Source organism: Equus przewalskii, chromosome 13 (assembly GCF_037783145.1).
Source record: "Equus przewalskii isolate Varuska chromosome 13, EquPr2, whole genome shotgun sequence".
NCBI lineage: Eukaryota > Metazoa > Chordata > Mammalia > Perissodactyla > Equidae > Equus > Equus przewalskii.
This window is the reverse complement of record NC_091843.1, coordinates 92572449-92587879: the sequence shown is the minus strand read 5'-3', so window position 1 is coordinate 92587879 and position 15431 is coordinate 92572449. Positions and strand designations below refer to the sequence as shown.

At 62.1% G+C, this 15431-nt stretch overlaps 1 protein-coding gene across 26 annotated transcripts in view; it reads left to right on the top strand.

Annotated features, from left to right (window-relative positions):
- OBSCN (obscurin, cytoskeletal calmodulin and titin-interacting RhoGEF) overlaps positions 1–15431 on the top strand; it is a 154010-nt gene that overhangs the window by 64812 nt on the left and 73767 nt on the right. For all 26 annotated transcript variants that reach the window (XR_011525376.1, XM_070569985.1, XM_070569987.1 and 23 more), the window contains 21 exons: positions 85–351; positions 560–672; positions 787–940; positions 1117–1278; positions 1371–1475; positions 2207–2473; positions 2722–2991; positions 3116–3382; positions 3471–3737; positions 3846–4112; positions 5069–5341; positions 6005–6271; positions 6512–6778; positions 7404–7676; positions 8171–8437; positions 9317–9583; positions 9676–9939; positions 10257–10520; positions 13401–13664; positions 14203–14466; positions 15014–15277. Coding sequence is in view for 25 of the 26 variants with exons in the window: in XM_070569985.1 (XP_070426086.1) it covers positions 85–351; positions 560–672; positions 787–940; positions 1117–1278; positions 1371–1475; positions 2207–2473; positions 2722–2991; positions 3116–3382; positions 3471–3737; positions 3846–4112; positions 5069–5341; positions 6005–6271; positions 6512–6778; positions 7404–7676; positions 8171–8437; positions 9317–9583; positions 9676–9939; positions 10257–10520; positions 13401–13664; positions 14203–14466; positions 15014–15277 (5073 nt within the window). In the remaining variant the exon portion in view is untranslated. The remainder of the gene's footprint in view (positions 1–84; positions 352–559; positions 673–786; positions 941–1116; positions 1279–1370; positions 1476–2206; positions 2474–2721; positions 2992–3115; positions 3383–3470; positions 3738–3845; positions 4113–5068; positions 5342–6004; positions 6272–6511; positions 6779–7403; positions 7677–8170; positions 8438–9316; positions 9584–9675; positions 9940–10256; positions 10521–13400; positions 13665–14202; positions 14467–15013; positions 15278–15431) is intronic.

Genomic DNA, 15431 nt, shown 5'->3' with positions numbered 1-15431 from the left:
CCTCGGGCGGTGGGGAGTCGGGGCTGGCCCGAGGACCAGGGTCTGAGGCGCAGTGCCTCACCTGCCCCTACGCTTGTCCCGCAGTGCGCCAGGTCCGGCTTGTGCGGGGCCTGCAGGAGGTGGAGGCACGGGAGCAGGGCACGGCCACCATGGACGTGGAGCTGTCGCACACCGACGTGGAAGGCAGCTGGACGCGCGACGGCCTGCGGCTGCAGCCGGGGCCCACGTGCCAAATGGCAGTGCGCGGCCCTACCCACACCCTCACGCTCTTGGGGCTGCGGCCGCAGGACAGCGGCCTCGTCGCCTTCAAAGCAGAGGGCGTGCATACATCCGCGCGGCTCACGGTTATGGGTGCGTGGGCGAGGCGGGACCCACTCCACACCGCAACTGCCCTTGTCCCCAAGCTGGCCCAGGGAAGCAGGTGGGGGCAGGGATTCGGAATCATGAGGGAGCGCTCATTCCTAGAGCCTGCTGAGTGATTCCTTCAGCTCAGGTTGCGGCCCAGCCCGGAGGGGCACCTCCAGTCCATGCTTCTCACCTCCCGCTCATGCCTCCCTAGAGCTGCCGGTCAGATTCACACGCCCGCTCCAGGACGTGGTGGCCACAGAGAAGGACAAGGTGACCCTGGAGTGTGAGCTGTCTCGCCCCAACGTGGACGTGCGCTGGCTGAAGGTGCCTCTGTCCCCCGGACTCCTCTGCCCACTCCTGCTCCTCACTGTGTGACGGTAGGTGTGGGATGGCTCTGCTGGCCAAGCTGGGAGCCTGACGTGGCCTGTCCCTCCACAGGACGGCGTGGAGCTACGGGTGGGCAAGACGGTGGGCGTGATGGCCCAGGGTGCCTGTAGGAGCCTCATCATTTACCGGTGTGAGCTTGGAGACCAGGGCGTGTATGTGTGTGATGCCCACGACGCCCAGAGCTCGGCCTCCTTGAAGGTGCAAGGTGAGGGCGGGCAGAGTGGTGGATCGGCAGGTGCGGGGCAGGTGCAAGAGCCCCCTGGTCCTCCTGCATCCCCCGGGGGGCTGTGCTCTACTCCTGTACCCTCAGCCAGCTGGGGCGGGGGAGCAGGGGGGCAGCTTTGTGCGTCCAGGTGTGGCAGAGCCTGCTCGCTGCCCCAGGCCGCAACGTCCAGATTGTGAGGCCCCTGGAGGACGTGGAGGTGATGGAGAAGGAGGGCGCCAGCTTCTCCTGCGAGGTCTCCCACGACGAGGTGCCCGCCCAGTGGTTCCGGGAGGGCAGTAAGCTTCGTCCCAGTGACAATGTGCGCATCCGCCAAGAAGGTGCGACTAGGATAAGGGGCGGCCGTGGGAGGGTCTCTCCACCTTCCCTTCCCTGCCCACCCCCCCCAGAGCTGAGTGGCCTGTGTTCCCAGGAAGGACATACATTCTTGTCTACCGGAGGGTACTGGCCGAAGACGCAGGGGAAATCAAATTTGTGGCGGAAAATGCAGAATCGCGAGCTCAGCTCAGAGTGAAAGGTGAGACCGGCTTGGGGAGGGGGCTGCCGGACAGTGTGTGTGAACACGCACGTGTGCTGGGCCCTGCAGGGCCGACAGGCCTGCTGTCCTGGGGCAGGCCTGGGGCTCTGGGCCCGGGCTCAGGAGAGCAGTGACCCAGGACAAGGAAAGTGGGTGTTGCCTTCTTGGCGGTAAGATGGCGGCTGGGGGAGGGGCCTTGGGCTGTGAGGGCTTGGGGTCTCCTCCCTTGTTTAAAATGGAAGTACCAAAGGGTTCTTCATCCTGAGACTGCAGCAAGCACGGAGAAGGGTGTGAGACCCTGGCAGGCAGGGAGTGGGAGGCCTTCCCTGGGGGCCTTGATGACAGAGTGGTGATGGATCACGAGGAAGGGAGGGCCTGTGGATGGGCGAGGGCGGGATACGGGGAGGATGCGGGGTGAGGGCGGGGCGGGCATGCGGGGCTGGCGCATTGGGAAAGGGCGGGTGTGCAGGTGCGCCCACCTTCCTGGTGGTTAATTGTACACTGAGGGTCTCGGCCCTGAGGGCGACCCTCTGCCTAGCTACCTACTGGCCCCGGCAGACGGGTCTGCGTGGGTGTTGGCCCGGAGTGCAGTGGCCCAGCCTGGCTGGTTGGAGGTGGCACAGGCACAGTACCCAGCCCAGGGGCTCGGGAGCCGTGAGTGCTGGCCCTTACCCCCCTTCCTCCCGCCCCCCCGTTCCCCTCCCCCCCCCCCCCCCCCCCCGCGCCCACAGAGCTGCCAGTGGCCATCCTGCGCCCGCTGCGGGACAAGATCGCCATGGAGAAGCACCGCGGCGTGCTCGAGTGCCAGGTGTCTCGGGCCAGCGCCCAGGTGCAGTGGTTCAAGGGCAGCGCAGAATTGTGTCCTGGGCCCAAGTACGAGATGGTCAGCGATGGGCTCTACCGCAAGCTCGTCATCAACGACGTGCAGCCTGAGGACGAGGACACCTACACCTGCGAGGCTGGCGACGTGAAGACCAGCGCACAGTTCTTTGTGGAAGGTGCGGGCAGGGCCGCCAGCAGTGTCCCCGTGTGCCGGGGCAGGAGCTACTGCCCCTACCATTTGCCCTGGCACTTGGAGGTGGCCAGTCTGAGAAGGGCCTGACTGGGCACGTGGGGGCAGCCGGGGAGGATGTGAGCATGCGTGTGGGGGAGAGGGTTTGTTCCCAGGAGGGACCTCGGAGCCTGCAGGGGCGGCTGGCGGCCTTCCCGCGGTCACCGCGCCCGGTGACTGAGACCTCGCCCACAGAGCAATCCATCACCATCGTGCGGGACCTGCAGGACATGACGGTGATGGAGCCCGCCCCTGCCTGGTTCGAGTGTGAGATTTCCATCCCCTCGGTGCGGCCGCCCAAGTGGCTCCTGGGGAAGACGGTGCTGCAGGCAGGCGCGGACGTGGGCGTGGAGCAGGAGGGCACTGTGCACCGGCTGACCCTGCGGCGCACCTGCTCCACGATGACCGGGCCGGTGCACTTCACCATCGGCAAGTCGCGCTCCACCGCGCGCCTTGTGGTATCAGGTGAGCGCGCGCAGAGGGGTAGGGGCTGCAGATGGGCAGGCGCGGGGCGGGGGCAGTGGTTTTGGGGTTCAGGCCCCGCGGTCCGGTCCGCTCGCCGCAGCTCTGCCCTCCCCCCACCCCCCAGACATCCCTGTGGTGCTCACGCGGCCGCTGGAGCCCAAAGCGGGACGCGAGCTGCAGTCAGTGGTCCTCTCCTGCGACTTCAAGCCGCCCCCCAAGGCCGTGCAGTGGTACAGAGGGGACACGCCCCTGGCGCCGTCCCACAAGTTCAAGATGAGGCTGGAGGGGCACATGGCGGAGCTGCGTGTCCTGCGGCTCACGCCCGCCGACGCCGGCGTGTACCGGTGCCAGGCCGGCAGCGCCCAGAGCAGCGCCGAGGTCACCGTGGAGGGTACGGAGCGAGGGCACGGGGCCACGGGAGGGTCTCGGGGCAGGCGCCCGTGGCGTGAGCGCTGAGCCGGCCGGTGTGCTCCCGGCAGCGCGCGAGGTGACAGTGACGCAGCCGCTGCAGGACGCGGAGGTCACGGAGGAGGACCGCGCCTGCTTCTCCTGCGAGCTGTCCCACGAGGACGAGGAGCTGGAGTGGTCGCTCAATGGGACGCCCCTATACAACGACAGCTTCCACGAGATCACTCACGAAGGCCACCGCCACACGCTGGTGCTGAAGCGGGTCCGGCGGGGGGACGCGGGCATCGTGCGCGCCTCTTCCCCCAAGGTGACGGCCACTGCCCGCCTAGAGGTCAAAGGTGAGGCGTCCCTGCGGGGTCCACGTGGTCTCCCTGGGACGCGTGCCCGGCTCCCTTTGGGTCTCACGTGGCGGCTCGCTCCCTTACCTGCCCACACTCTCCCCGCAGCGAAGCCGGTGGTGTTCCTGAAAGCGCTGGACGATGTGTCTGCGGAGGAGCGAGGCACGCTGACCCTGCAGTGCGAGGTCTCCGACCCCCAGGCCCGCGTGGTGTGGCTCAAGGATGGCGTGGAGCTGGGCCCCAGCGACAAATACGACTTCCTGCACACTGCGGGCACACGCGGGCTCGTAGTGCACGATCTGAGCCGGGACGACGCGGGCCTGTACACTTGCAACGTGGGCACCGACGAGACCCGCGCGCGCGTCAGCGTGCACGGTGCGTGGCTGCGGCTGGCCGGCCCCAGAGGGCGGGGCCCGGGCTCGGGGGCGTGGCACTGGGGCGGGGTCCGCCTCTGCCAGGGCCCCACCCACTCTCCGAGGCCCAGGCCTGTTCTCCTGAGCCGGCTTGACATGGTCATAGGAGGCCCAGGTACAGGTTGGGTCAAGGATGATGGGCAGCAGAGCCAAGGGTGGGAAACTGGACTGGCTTTGCCTGGTAGAGCCCCGCGCTGGGAGAGATTAGGCAGAGCCGGAGATGTTCACCCTACACCACGGAACATGTGGGCTAGCGCACGGATGTCAGGGGAGCCTCCTGGAGGCGTCAGGCAGGAGATGCCTGGGAAGGGCTCCCAGGCACGGGCACAGCCTGGTGAAGGCAACTGTAGGCGGGCCACGTTCCTTTCAGACATCGTCCCAGCTTGGCCTCCGACCACGGGGCAGATGCCTGGCCTCCGTTGTCCACCGCTGTCCTGGCCCAGCTCTGATAGTCCTGTTCTCCCCACATGCAGGGGGGCCTGCTCCTCTGAGACTGCCATGTCGGGTCTCAGACAGTGTGGCCGGATTTGAGATGAGACGGAAAGGGAGGGTGGTGTGGTGAGTTTGTCCCAGGGCCGATGCTCCTTCCTTCAGGGCACTCTCCTTCTGGTGGGAGCCTTGGGGCTGGCAACCACCGTGGGCCGTGCTTGTTCTCTGCGCATTGTTCTGTAGAGATAGGAAGGCAGCCACCGTGGGGGGGACTCACAGCTGTTGTCCATCCACCACCAGTGTGCAGCCCGCAGGAGGCAGGGGGGCGTTTGCCTGAGGGGCAGCAGGCTGGCCACGGGTGGGGCTGGGGAGGGCTGGTCTCGCCTCTCCCGGGGTCTGGCCTGGGCCACTGTGGGCTCGATGGTGTGTTCTTGACGGTGGGCATCTGTGGGCCTGGCCGGCATGACGACCGTCTCCCATGGTCTGCAGACCTGCACGTGGGCATCACCAAGAGGCTGAAGACGGTGGAAGTGCAGGAGGGTGAGAGCTGCAGCTTCGAGTGTGTCCTGTCCCACGAGAATACCAGTGATACGGCTGTGTGGACCGTCGGTGGGAAGACCGTGGGCAGCTCCGGCCGCTTCCAGGCCACACGCCAGGGCCGCAAGTACACCCTGGCTGTGCGAGATGCCGTGCTGAGTGACACCGGGGAGGTGGTCTTCTCTGTGCAGTGCCTCACCTCCAAGGCCTCACTCATCGTCAGAGGTGGGCACCCCTGGCTGGGGCGGGACAGGGTATCTCCTTGGTGGGGTCTGCTGGGCGGGGACCTCGGGCAGCCGCCAGGGAGTGTTCCTGGGGACTGTCTTCTCCAGCCTCTGATGGGGCCCCGAGACACCTATTTGGGCACTGGGGGCTTCTGGTCATCCGGGGGCTCACTGTCTCGGCTGAGGTTCTGAGTCTTTGGACGGGAGCAGGGTTTCTGGTCTCTGACCTGGGGTCTGACTGCCGCACTAGCCCCAGGGCACGTGGCTCACTGTCTGTGGAGTCACCGTGGTCATTTGTGAGCGTGCTGCCAGCATAAATACCAGTACAGACGCATGACGTTCAGTTCACAGCCTGCCTCTGCCCATGGCCACGATTTGAGTTGCAGGGCTCCTAACAATGCTGAGAACATAAGACTCTGTGCTCTAATAGCTACCTCCCACACCCCTCTCTTGTTGTGACTATGGGGACTCCCAAACTCCAGGGCTCTGAGACTCCCAAGTCCGAGGTCCCAGAGTTTCAGGCCTGTAGGTTCTGTGGTCTCGGCCTTGGGAGTCTGAAGGTCCCTGAATGCTGGCCCTGCTTTCGCCCCAGGCATGGCTGGGAGTGTGGCCATGGCTGGGGCCGTGGCCGTGCCTCATGAGCTACTGGCTCTGCTCCCCTCAGAGAGGCCGGCAGACATCGTGAAGCCCTTGGAAGACCAGCGGGCTGCACCAGGTGAGGATGTGGTGCTGAGCTGCGAGCTGTCGCAGGCTGGCACCCCGGTGCGCTGGCTGAAGGACGGGAAGGCCATTCGCAAGAGTCAGAAGTATGAGCTGCTCGTTGAAGGCACAAGGGCCATGCTGGTTGTGCATGCGGCCTCGCTCAAGGACTCGGGCGAGTACATGTGCGAGACTGAAGCTTCCAAGAGCACAGCCAGCCTCCGCGTGGAAGGTAACCCCACGAGAGACCCTGGAGTGGCCCTGGTGTCCTCTGGGGTCTCTTGGAGCTTAGCTGTTCTGTCCCAGGTGGGAATAGAGGGGAGCCCATCAGAGAAGGGGCTCGCCCAGACCTTGAGGTTCCACAGACAGACTGGGAGGAGAACTGCCTGTGGTGGAGCGATGCCCTGTACCCCCGGGTCTAGCATGGGGTCTGGGCAGGCCTCATGCCCAGCCCCTCTTGCCCCCTCTCCAGAAGCAGCGAACCGGTTCACAGAGGAGCTGGCTGACCTGCAGCTGGAGGAGAAGGGCACGGCTGTGTTCATGTGTAGGACGGAGCGGCCCGCGGCTGCGGTGACCTGGCGCAAAGGCCTCACAGAGCTTCGCCCCTCGGGGAAGCACACGCCCAGCCAGGAGGGCCTGACCTTGAGGCTCACCATCAGCGCCCTGGAGAAGGCAGACAGTGACACCTACACCTGTGACATTGGCCAGGCCCGGTCCCAGGCCCGGCTCCAGGTGCAAGGTGAGGCCCGCATCCTGCTGGTTTGCACACGGGTTTCCTGGCTGTGGCGCGCTGGGGTGTGAGCATCTGTTAAAGTAGAGTCTGGGGGGTCAGAGGTCAGGGCTCTGCTGGGCCCTGGAGCAGCCTGATGCAGAATCCACCCCCGTGTTTATGACTTCTCTGTGAGCTTTCGCCAAACCTGTGTCAGCAGCAAGAAAGTTTCTTTCTACCAATTCACGTCGTCTATTCTCCAAAGCATTTGACTTGAAGTTTTACACGTCTGACGTCTTTTTCACATTCCTACTTCTTCTGTTAATTCAAGACTTAGTTGCCTTACTTGACTTCGGGGACAGGCACGATCGGCATAGGCTGGGAACGTGCACAGCTGGGGGAGGGGCTTTCGGTGGACCCCCCCCCTGCGTGCTCTGCAGAAGGATCCTAGAGGTGGATTTGGGGCTCATCGGTGGACCTAAAGCAAGTACAGTGGATGGTTCAGCTCTGACCCAGTCACTGTTTTCTGAGTTTCATCATTCTGAGGCTGTTGAAGTCAGCTGCTCCCTCTTGGCTGTGAGCCCACCTGGGTTTAGGGGATGCCATGTTTCCCTCCGCATGGGCGACCATGGTGTGCCTGTCTGTGCCCCTGCAGGCCAGCGGGTGCTCATCACGGAGGACCTGGAGGACGTGGAGGTGCGGGAGGGCTCCTCAGCCACCTTCTGCTGCCGGATCTCCCCTGCTGACTATGGGCCTGTCCACTGGTTCCTGGACAAGACCCCTCTCCAGGCCAATGAGCTCAACGACATCGAGGCCCAGCCAGGAGGCTACCACGTGCTGACCCTGCGGCAGCTCACGCTCAAGGACTCGGGCACCGTCCACTTCGAGGCGGGTGACCAGCGGGCCTCAGCTGCCCTGCGGATCACAGGTAGGCTGTGTGCCTAGTGCTGGTGGGGGCCAGCACATGTGGCTGAGGGCACAGCCAAGGGGTCCTGGGGCTCATGGAGAAGGCGCCGTGAGCTGTGGGTGGGCTCAGCCCTCAGATCCCGGATGGGTGGGGGCCAGCACACATGGCTGAGGGCGTAGCCGAGAGGTCCTAGGGCTCACAAAGAAGGCACCATGGGCTGCCCGGGGGCTCGGCCCTCACATCCCAGGTAGGTGGGTTTGGGAGAACAAGTGGGGCTTTTTCAGGATGAACCATGCATGTGCCATGGAGAGGTGACCCCACAGTCAATTTGGTCTGGGATGAGCCACACCCCTCTGGTGTGGGGAGCCACATAGAGCCTGTCCTGTTCCCCCAGTGGCCCCGTCGGCAGCCCCAGCCTGAGCTGGGCAGGTGGGGTATCGGCTGGTCTGCAGCAAAACCCACGGTTTCTCCTGCAGGAGCCCCCAAGCTCCCTGTGCTTCCCTCTCTGTCCCCAGAGAAGCCAAGTGCCTTCTCCCAGGAGCTCGTGGATGCCTCGGTCACAGAGGGGGAGGATCTGACCCTCGTCTGTGAGACCGTCACTCCAGACAGCCCTGTGTGCTGGACCAAGGATGGAAAGGTGCTGCGGTCGTCAGCCCGCTGCCGGTTGACCTACGAGGGCCGCCAGGCCCAGCTGGTCATCACTGGCGCCACCCTGCAGGATGGCGGGCGCTATAAGTGTGAGGCCGGGGGTGCCTGGAGCAGCTCCATCGTCAGGGTCCATGGTGAGCCCCCGGGCGGCGCCCATGTCTCAGCTCGCTCAGGGGAGGGACCCGGGGACCCCATCTGCCTCCCTCTCTCTCTGTGGGGGGGGGGGTTACCAGCTCCTGGTCCCCCTCTCTCTCTAGCAGCTTGTCCATCTCACTTTGCTGCCTCCCCGTTTCTGGGAATCTGCTGCTCTGATAGGATTCCCCTTGCCCTCTCTTGGTCTCCTGACCAGCAGTCTTTTTTTACTTCATTCCTGTCTTTGTCTTGTGTTCCGACATCTGTGTCCCTCTCCTGCTAGCTTTGGCTCATCTCTGTCTGTCTCTGTCAGCTCAGGCTGTGTAACAAACACCACACCCTGGGGGCTTAAACAACAGACATTCATCGTCCCCCAGTCTGGAGCCTGGAAGTCAGAGGCCCAGGGGAGGGCAGGGCTGCTCCCTCCTGAGGCCTCTCTCGTGGGCGTGTAGATGGCCGTCTTCTCCCTGTGTCCTCACATGGTCACCCCTTCATGTGTGTCTGTGTATGTCCTCGTATCCTCTTCTTATAAGGACACTGGTCACGTGGGATTGGGGCGCACCCCAGTGACCTCGTTTTACCTTCATCATCTCTTCGTCATCCATCTCCACATACAGCCCCATTCTGAGGTCCTGGGGGCTCCAACATATAGATTTCTGGGGGCAGAATCAGCCCATGACTCTCCACCCTCCTCTGTTCCCTCCTGTTTGGCTCCCTCTCCTGGAGGGGCAGAGGTCTTAGGGTCACCATCACTAGCTCCCATTGTAGAAGAGGTGAGGTAGCCCCCTGCGCCTGCTACCCCTGGCCCTCCTCACCTGTAGGGGGTGCCCCAGGTAGGACGCAGGGGGGTGAAGGCAGAGCTGAGCGGTGCCTGTCTGCAGCTCGGCCGGTGCGGTTTCGGGAGGGGCTGAAGGACGTGGAGGTGCTGGAGGGCGGCGCTGTGACACTGCGTTGCACACTGTCGTCCGTGGCTGCGCCCGTGGAGTGGTGCCGTGGAGATGAGGTTCTGCGGTCAGGAGGCAAGTTCACTCTGCGGCAGGAGGGCACCATGCTGGAGCTGGTGGTCCGGGACCTGAGGCCCCAGGACAGCGGGCAGTACTCCTGCTGCTTCGGGGACCAGACAACCACGGCCGTGCTCACTGTGAAGGGTGAGCATCCCCCCACATCCTGCCCACGCAGCCCCTTCATTCCGTACGGGAGGGTGGAGATGACGTTGTTTATCCATCGGACCTCGCTGCAGCTCTGCCTGCTGAGTTCATAGGAAGACTGAGAAGCAAGGAGGCTGTGGAAGGGGCCACAGCCACACTGCGCTGTGAGCTGAGCAAGGCGGCCCCCGTGGAGTGGAGGAAGGGCTCTGAGACCCTCAGAGCCGGGGACAGAGTCAGCCTGAGGCAGGACGGGGCTGTGTGTGAGCTGGAGATCCGTGCCCTGGCCGTGGCGGACGCCGGGGAGTACTCATGTGTATGTGGGCAGGAGAGGACCTCGGCCACGCTGACCGTCAGGGGTAAAGACCTTGTGTGGCTAAGCAGAACCATATTTGGTGTCCAGTTGTTGACTCCATGATGTCCCCCTACATTCGTTCCATGTTCTCTCCCTGTCTTTGTGTCACCATGTTCCTGTAACTCCACAGAATCCCTTCCACCTTTCTGGGCTATTGTACAAACCCTGAGACCTGGCATCTAAGCCACTTTCCACTCCTCGTGTCACCACTGGTTCACTTCTGTTGTCCTGTTGGAGTCTGTGTCTTTTCCTCCATCCCGTCCTGTCCTGTCCCCCAGCCATCTCCAGAGAATCTCATGTTCTCTGTCTGACTTTCTTCAGCTCTGCCCGCTGAGTTCATAGGAAGACTGAGAAGCAAGGAGGCCCCAGAAGGGACCACGGCCACACTGAGCTGTGAGCTGAGCAAGGCAGCCCCCGTGGAGTGGAGGAAGGGCTCTGAGACCCTCAGAACCAGAGACAGAATCAGCCTGAGGCAGGACGGGGCTGTGTGTGAGCTAGAGATCCGTGGCCTGACCGTGGCAGATGCCGGGGAGTACTTCTGTGTGTGCGGGCAGGAGAGGACCTCAGCCACACTGACCGTCAGGGGTAAAGACTGTGTGTGCCCACGTGGAGCAGCGGCTTCGTGTCTGAGGACTTGGTCGCATCCCCTCACTCTGCCTTTGTCTGTGTGTGGTCTTTCTGGTTCTCTCTTTGTTTCTTGCATTTCTGCAGCATGGTCTGCTTGTGTGAGGTCTGTCTCAGATAAACAGTAGAGAACAAGGCCCTTGTTGCCCTCAGGGGGGTCACATCTGGGGAAGTTGAGGGCAACCACACAATACCAACAGTGGGGTTATGATCGTCCTGAGGCCTTGGTGGTCGGGGGAGTGACGTGCCAAGAGAGAAGCTGGGAAGTAACTCAGTGTGGTTCTTGAGGCAGGGATGCAACAAGGGGTGATCGAGGGAAGGAAGCCAGGCGCCCATGATGGGCCATGAGAGAGCCATGTGGGGAGTCCCAGGGACTACCATCCAGCATCTAGGTGCTATGGGAGGTGAGGTCTCGGGATGAAGGGTGAGGTGGAGGTGAGTTGAGGTGGAGGTGAACTGGGTGTGGAGGTGAGGTAGAGGTGAGGTGGGTGTGGAAGTGAGGCAGGTGTGGAGGTGGAGACGAGGCGAGGTGGAGGTGAGATGGAGGTGAGGGGTGTGGGGAAGTGAGGTAGAGGTGAGGTGGGTGTGGAGGTGAGGTGAGTATGGAGGTGAAGATGAGGTCAGGTGGAGGTGAGATGGAGGTGAGGGACCTGGGGGAGGGAAGGTGGAGGTGAGGTGGGTGTGGAGGTGAGGTGGAGGTGAGGGGGGTGTGGAAATGAGGTGAGTGTGGAGATGGAGATGGGGTGAGCTGGAGGTGAGATGGAGGTGAGGGGCACGGGGAGGTGAGGTGGGGGTGAGATGGGTGTGGAAGAGAGGTGAGTGTGGAGTGAGGTAGGTGGGTGTGGAGGTCTGTGTGTGGAACGTGAGGTATGAGGTGAGGGTCTGTGTGTGGATAGAGCTTGGCTGTGGAAGCAGAGAAAGGAGGGTCAGAGAAGGCCATGAGGAGGGGACCCAGAGCCAGAAAGGGCATATGCATGTCCGCCTGGGACGGGGGTTCATGCCTGTTGTCCGTGGCTGCATCGATTGGCTCTCAGCACCATCCATGGGAGACAGTCTGTTGGGCTGGGGCTAGGATGTGGGATGAGAGGGCACAGGCCAGTGGGGGTGGTGCATGGTCAGCTGGAGCAGGAGGGCTGGCCACAGGCTAGGGGCTTGCAAGGCCACGTCCTATGAGGGGCAGACAGCCGATGGCGTCCCGTGAATAGGGGGAGGTGGGAGCCTCCTTTGTAGTGGAGTAGCCACCATGTGGGGCTCTCTCGTGGCCCATCATGAGTGTCCTGGCTTCCCTCCCTCGATCACCCCTCCTTGCATCCCTGCCTGGAGAACCACGCTCTGAGTTACTCTCCTGGCATGTGCCGCCGCACCCCCAAGGCAGGTACCTGTGTTGCCAGCATCATGTCTGTGGCCCATTTCTTGTCTGCAAGCTTCAGAATCTGATGGTCTGTGTGTCCGTCTGACCTTCCCCAGCCCTAGCCACCCAATTCACAAAAGTTCTGAGGCCTGAGCAGGCCACTTGAGAGGCCACATCCACACTGTGCTGTGAGCTGAGCAAGGTGCCCTGTGCTACGGTGGAAGGGGCTGGAGACTCGCAGACACGGGGAGTCAGGATAAGGCCTGGCTATGGTGTGGCTGGTGGCCTGGTCAGCTCCCCATGCCTGGGGTCCTGGTCCTCAGTAGCCCTTCTGAGGGCCTAGTCACTTACTATGGGGGAAGCAGACGAGACAGAGGTGGGATGAGGCTGCCTGCCGCGTCCTGGAGGGTCTCAGCAGCAGCATTGGTGAAGGGGCATGGAGGCGGGCGTGTCTCAGAGAGAGCAGAGGAAAGGACAGCTCTTCAGGTGCACAGGGGCCTCATGTCCTGACCTCTGGTGGGTCCCACTCACACAACAAGGACGGTCAGAGAAGAAAAGGATTCTGGAGGCTGGGCAGGGCCATCACGTGCACAAATGTTCAGACCTTTGGGGAGAGGCCAGGCCACCATGCCGCCTCGACTGCATGGACGGAGCACAGCATCCCCAGTATGGAGGCAGCAGGCCCTCTAGCTGGTCAGACCCACCAAGAGACTGGAGGATGTAGGCTTGGAGGCCCATCGCATGATCTGAGCAGCTTCCACCCCGGGAAGTGCTGCCAATGGCCCAGGAGCAGAGGACCCAAGTTGACCAGCTACAGTTGGCCCAAGAGAGCTGCTTGCAGAAGTGTGCAGCTCCTGAGGGCACCTGCTCAAGTGTGACTGGCCAGGAGAAGGGCAGCTCCTGCTTCCCTCCTGGCTGGGATGTTCTTTGCTCTGGTCAGCCCTGGTCAGTCCCAGGCTCTGGCCTCAGGAGCAGCAGGAATTGACGAGATGGGGGCACTGGTGCAAACTCATGGGAGAGTTTAAGCAGCCTTTTTGGTGTCTCCTTCCCCAGCTGTACTTGTCATGATCACAAAATCACCAAGAAATAGGGAGCCGCAGAGAGGGCCACAGCCACGGTCTGGTGTGAGCTGGACAGTCAGGCATGTGTAGGGTGGGGAAGGGGCCTGGGCCCTCAAATCTAGCATCAGATGCAGTCTGATTGTCATTGTCTCTGTCCATCCTGTGACCACTGTGGTCATTTCCATGAGGACCCTGACCTGAGGTCCTCAATGAGGATCCCAGCATCTCCACCTCCTCACTGGACTTCACCCAGATGAACCTGGCCCAGTCTATCCTTACCCCCACGGTTCTGCTTACCCACTCGTGTGTCCAGGCTTTTATTCCTTGTTTGCTCCAGAGTGTGAATGTTTCATTGTCCAGTGTCCATGTCCAGACCCCCAAATTCTCCAGTGAGTCTAATGTTCTCTGTGTCCCTCTGACCATCCCCAGCCCTGCCTGCCAAGTTCACCAAGGGTCTGAGAAAGGAAGAGGCCACAGAGGGGGCCACGGCCACACTGCGCTGTGAGCTGAGCAAGGCGGCCCCCGTGGAGTGGAGAAAGGGCTCTGACACCCTCAGAGCTGGGGACAGAGTCACCCTGAGACAGGACGGGGCCATGTGTGAGCTGGAGATCCATGGCCTGGCCATGGCAGATGCCGGGGAGTACTCATGTGTGTGCGGACAGGAGAGGACCTCGGCCACGCTGACCGTCAGGGGTAAGACCGTGTGTTGTGGGGCCAAGCTGTGTTTTGGCGTCCAATTATTCACTTCATGACATCCATCAGAATTCATTCCATGTTCTCTCCCATCTTAGTGTCCCCCTCTTCCCGTAACTCCACACAGTCCCTTCTGCCTCCTGGGCAGTTGTACAAACCATGAGAAGCCAGCATCGGGGCCACTTCCCACCCCTCATGTCCCACTGGTGGGGTCCTGTTGGAGTCTGTGTGCTTTCCTCTGTCCTGTCGTGTCCTGCCTCTAGAGTTCTCCAGAGAATCTGATGTTCTCTGTGTGTTTCTGACACTCCCAATCCTGCCCACCAGATTCATACACAGCATGAGGCCTGAGGGGCCACGGAGTGGACTACGCCATACTGTGCACATACTGGCCAAGGGAACGCACACCCCACAGTCTGTCCTTGGCACCCCCAACACATGGCTTGTGTGCCCATGGGTTTCTGTCATCTCTGTGCTGTCCATGTCCTGTGTCTTCCACGTGTTCAGAACATAATTGTTACCATGTTGTTCTTGCTCTCAGCCCTGCCTGCCAAGTTCACCAAGGGTCTGAGGAAGGAAGAGGCCACAGAGGGGGCCACGGCCACACTGCGCTGTGAGCTGAGCAAGGCGGTCCCCGTGGAGTGGAGGAAGGGCTCTGAAACCCTCAGAGCTGGGGACAGAGTCAGCCTGAGACAAGACGGGGCCGTATGTGAGCTGGAGATCCGTGGCCTGGCCCTGACAGATGCCGGGGAGTACTCGTGTGTGTGCGGGCAGGAGAGGACCTCGGCCACGCTGACCGTCAGGGGTAAATACTGTGTTTGGCCAAGCCAAGCTGTGTTTCGGCATCCAGTTATTGAGTTCATGACATCTGTCTGCGTTCCTTCCATGTTCTCTCCCATCTCAGTGTCACTTTCTCCCCACAACTCCCTGGAATTCCTTCCACTTTCTTGTTGTGTGAACCACAGGAAACTGGAATCTAAGCCACTTCCCACCCCCTGTGGCACTGCTGGTTCTGTCCTGTTGTCCTGTTGGGTTCTGTGTCTTTTCCTCTGTCCCGTCATATCCTGTGTCTGAACAATCTCCAGAGAATATCGTGTTCTCCGTGTTGTTCCAAACCTCCCCATCTCCTCCCATCAGTTTCATACAAAGCATGAGGCCTGAGGAGGCCATGAAAGGGGCCACAGCCACACTCCACAGGCTGGGCTGAGCGAAGCCACAGCCCACAGCGTGTGCTCAGTACACCCAGCACGTGGCCTGTGTGCCCACGGGTTTCTGTCATCTCTGTACTGTCCATGCACTGTCTCATTGGTGTGCTCAGCAAGTGTGATAGCCCATGTCTTTCTGGCCCCCAGCCCTGCCTGCCAAGTTCACCAAGGGTCTGAGGAAGGAAGAGGCCACAGAGGGGGCCACAGCCACACTGCGCTGTGAGCTGAGCAAGGCGGCCCCCGTGGAGTGGAGGAAGGGCTCTGAGACCCTCAGAGCTGGGGACAGAGTCAGCCTGAGGCAGGACGGGGCCGTGTGTGAGCTGGAGATCCGTGGCCTGGCTGTGGCAGATGCTGGGGAGTACTCGTGTGTGTGCGGGAAGGAGAGGACGTCGGCCACGCTGACCGTCAGGGGTAAAGATCACGTGTGCCCACATGGACCAGTGGCTCGGCATCTGCACGTTTCCACTATGTGTCTACCTTTTCCCATGTCAGGCTCTGTGGGCGTCTGTGTCTCTCCACGTGGGGTCCCTGGGTCTCTCCCAGCTCACATCTCCCCCTACAATCT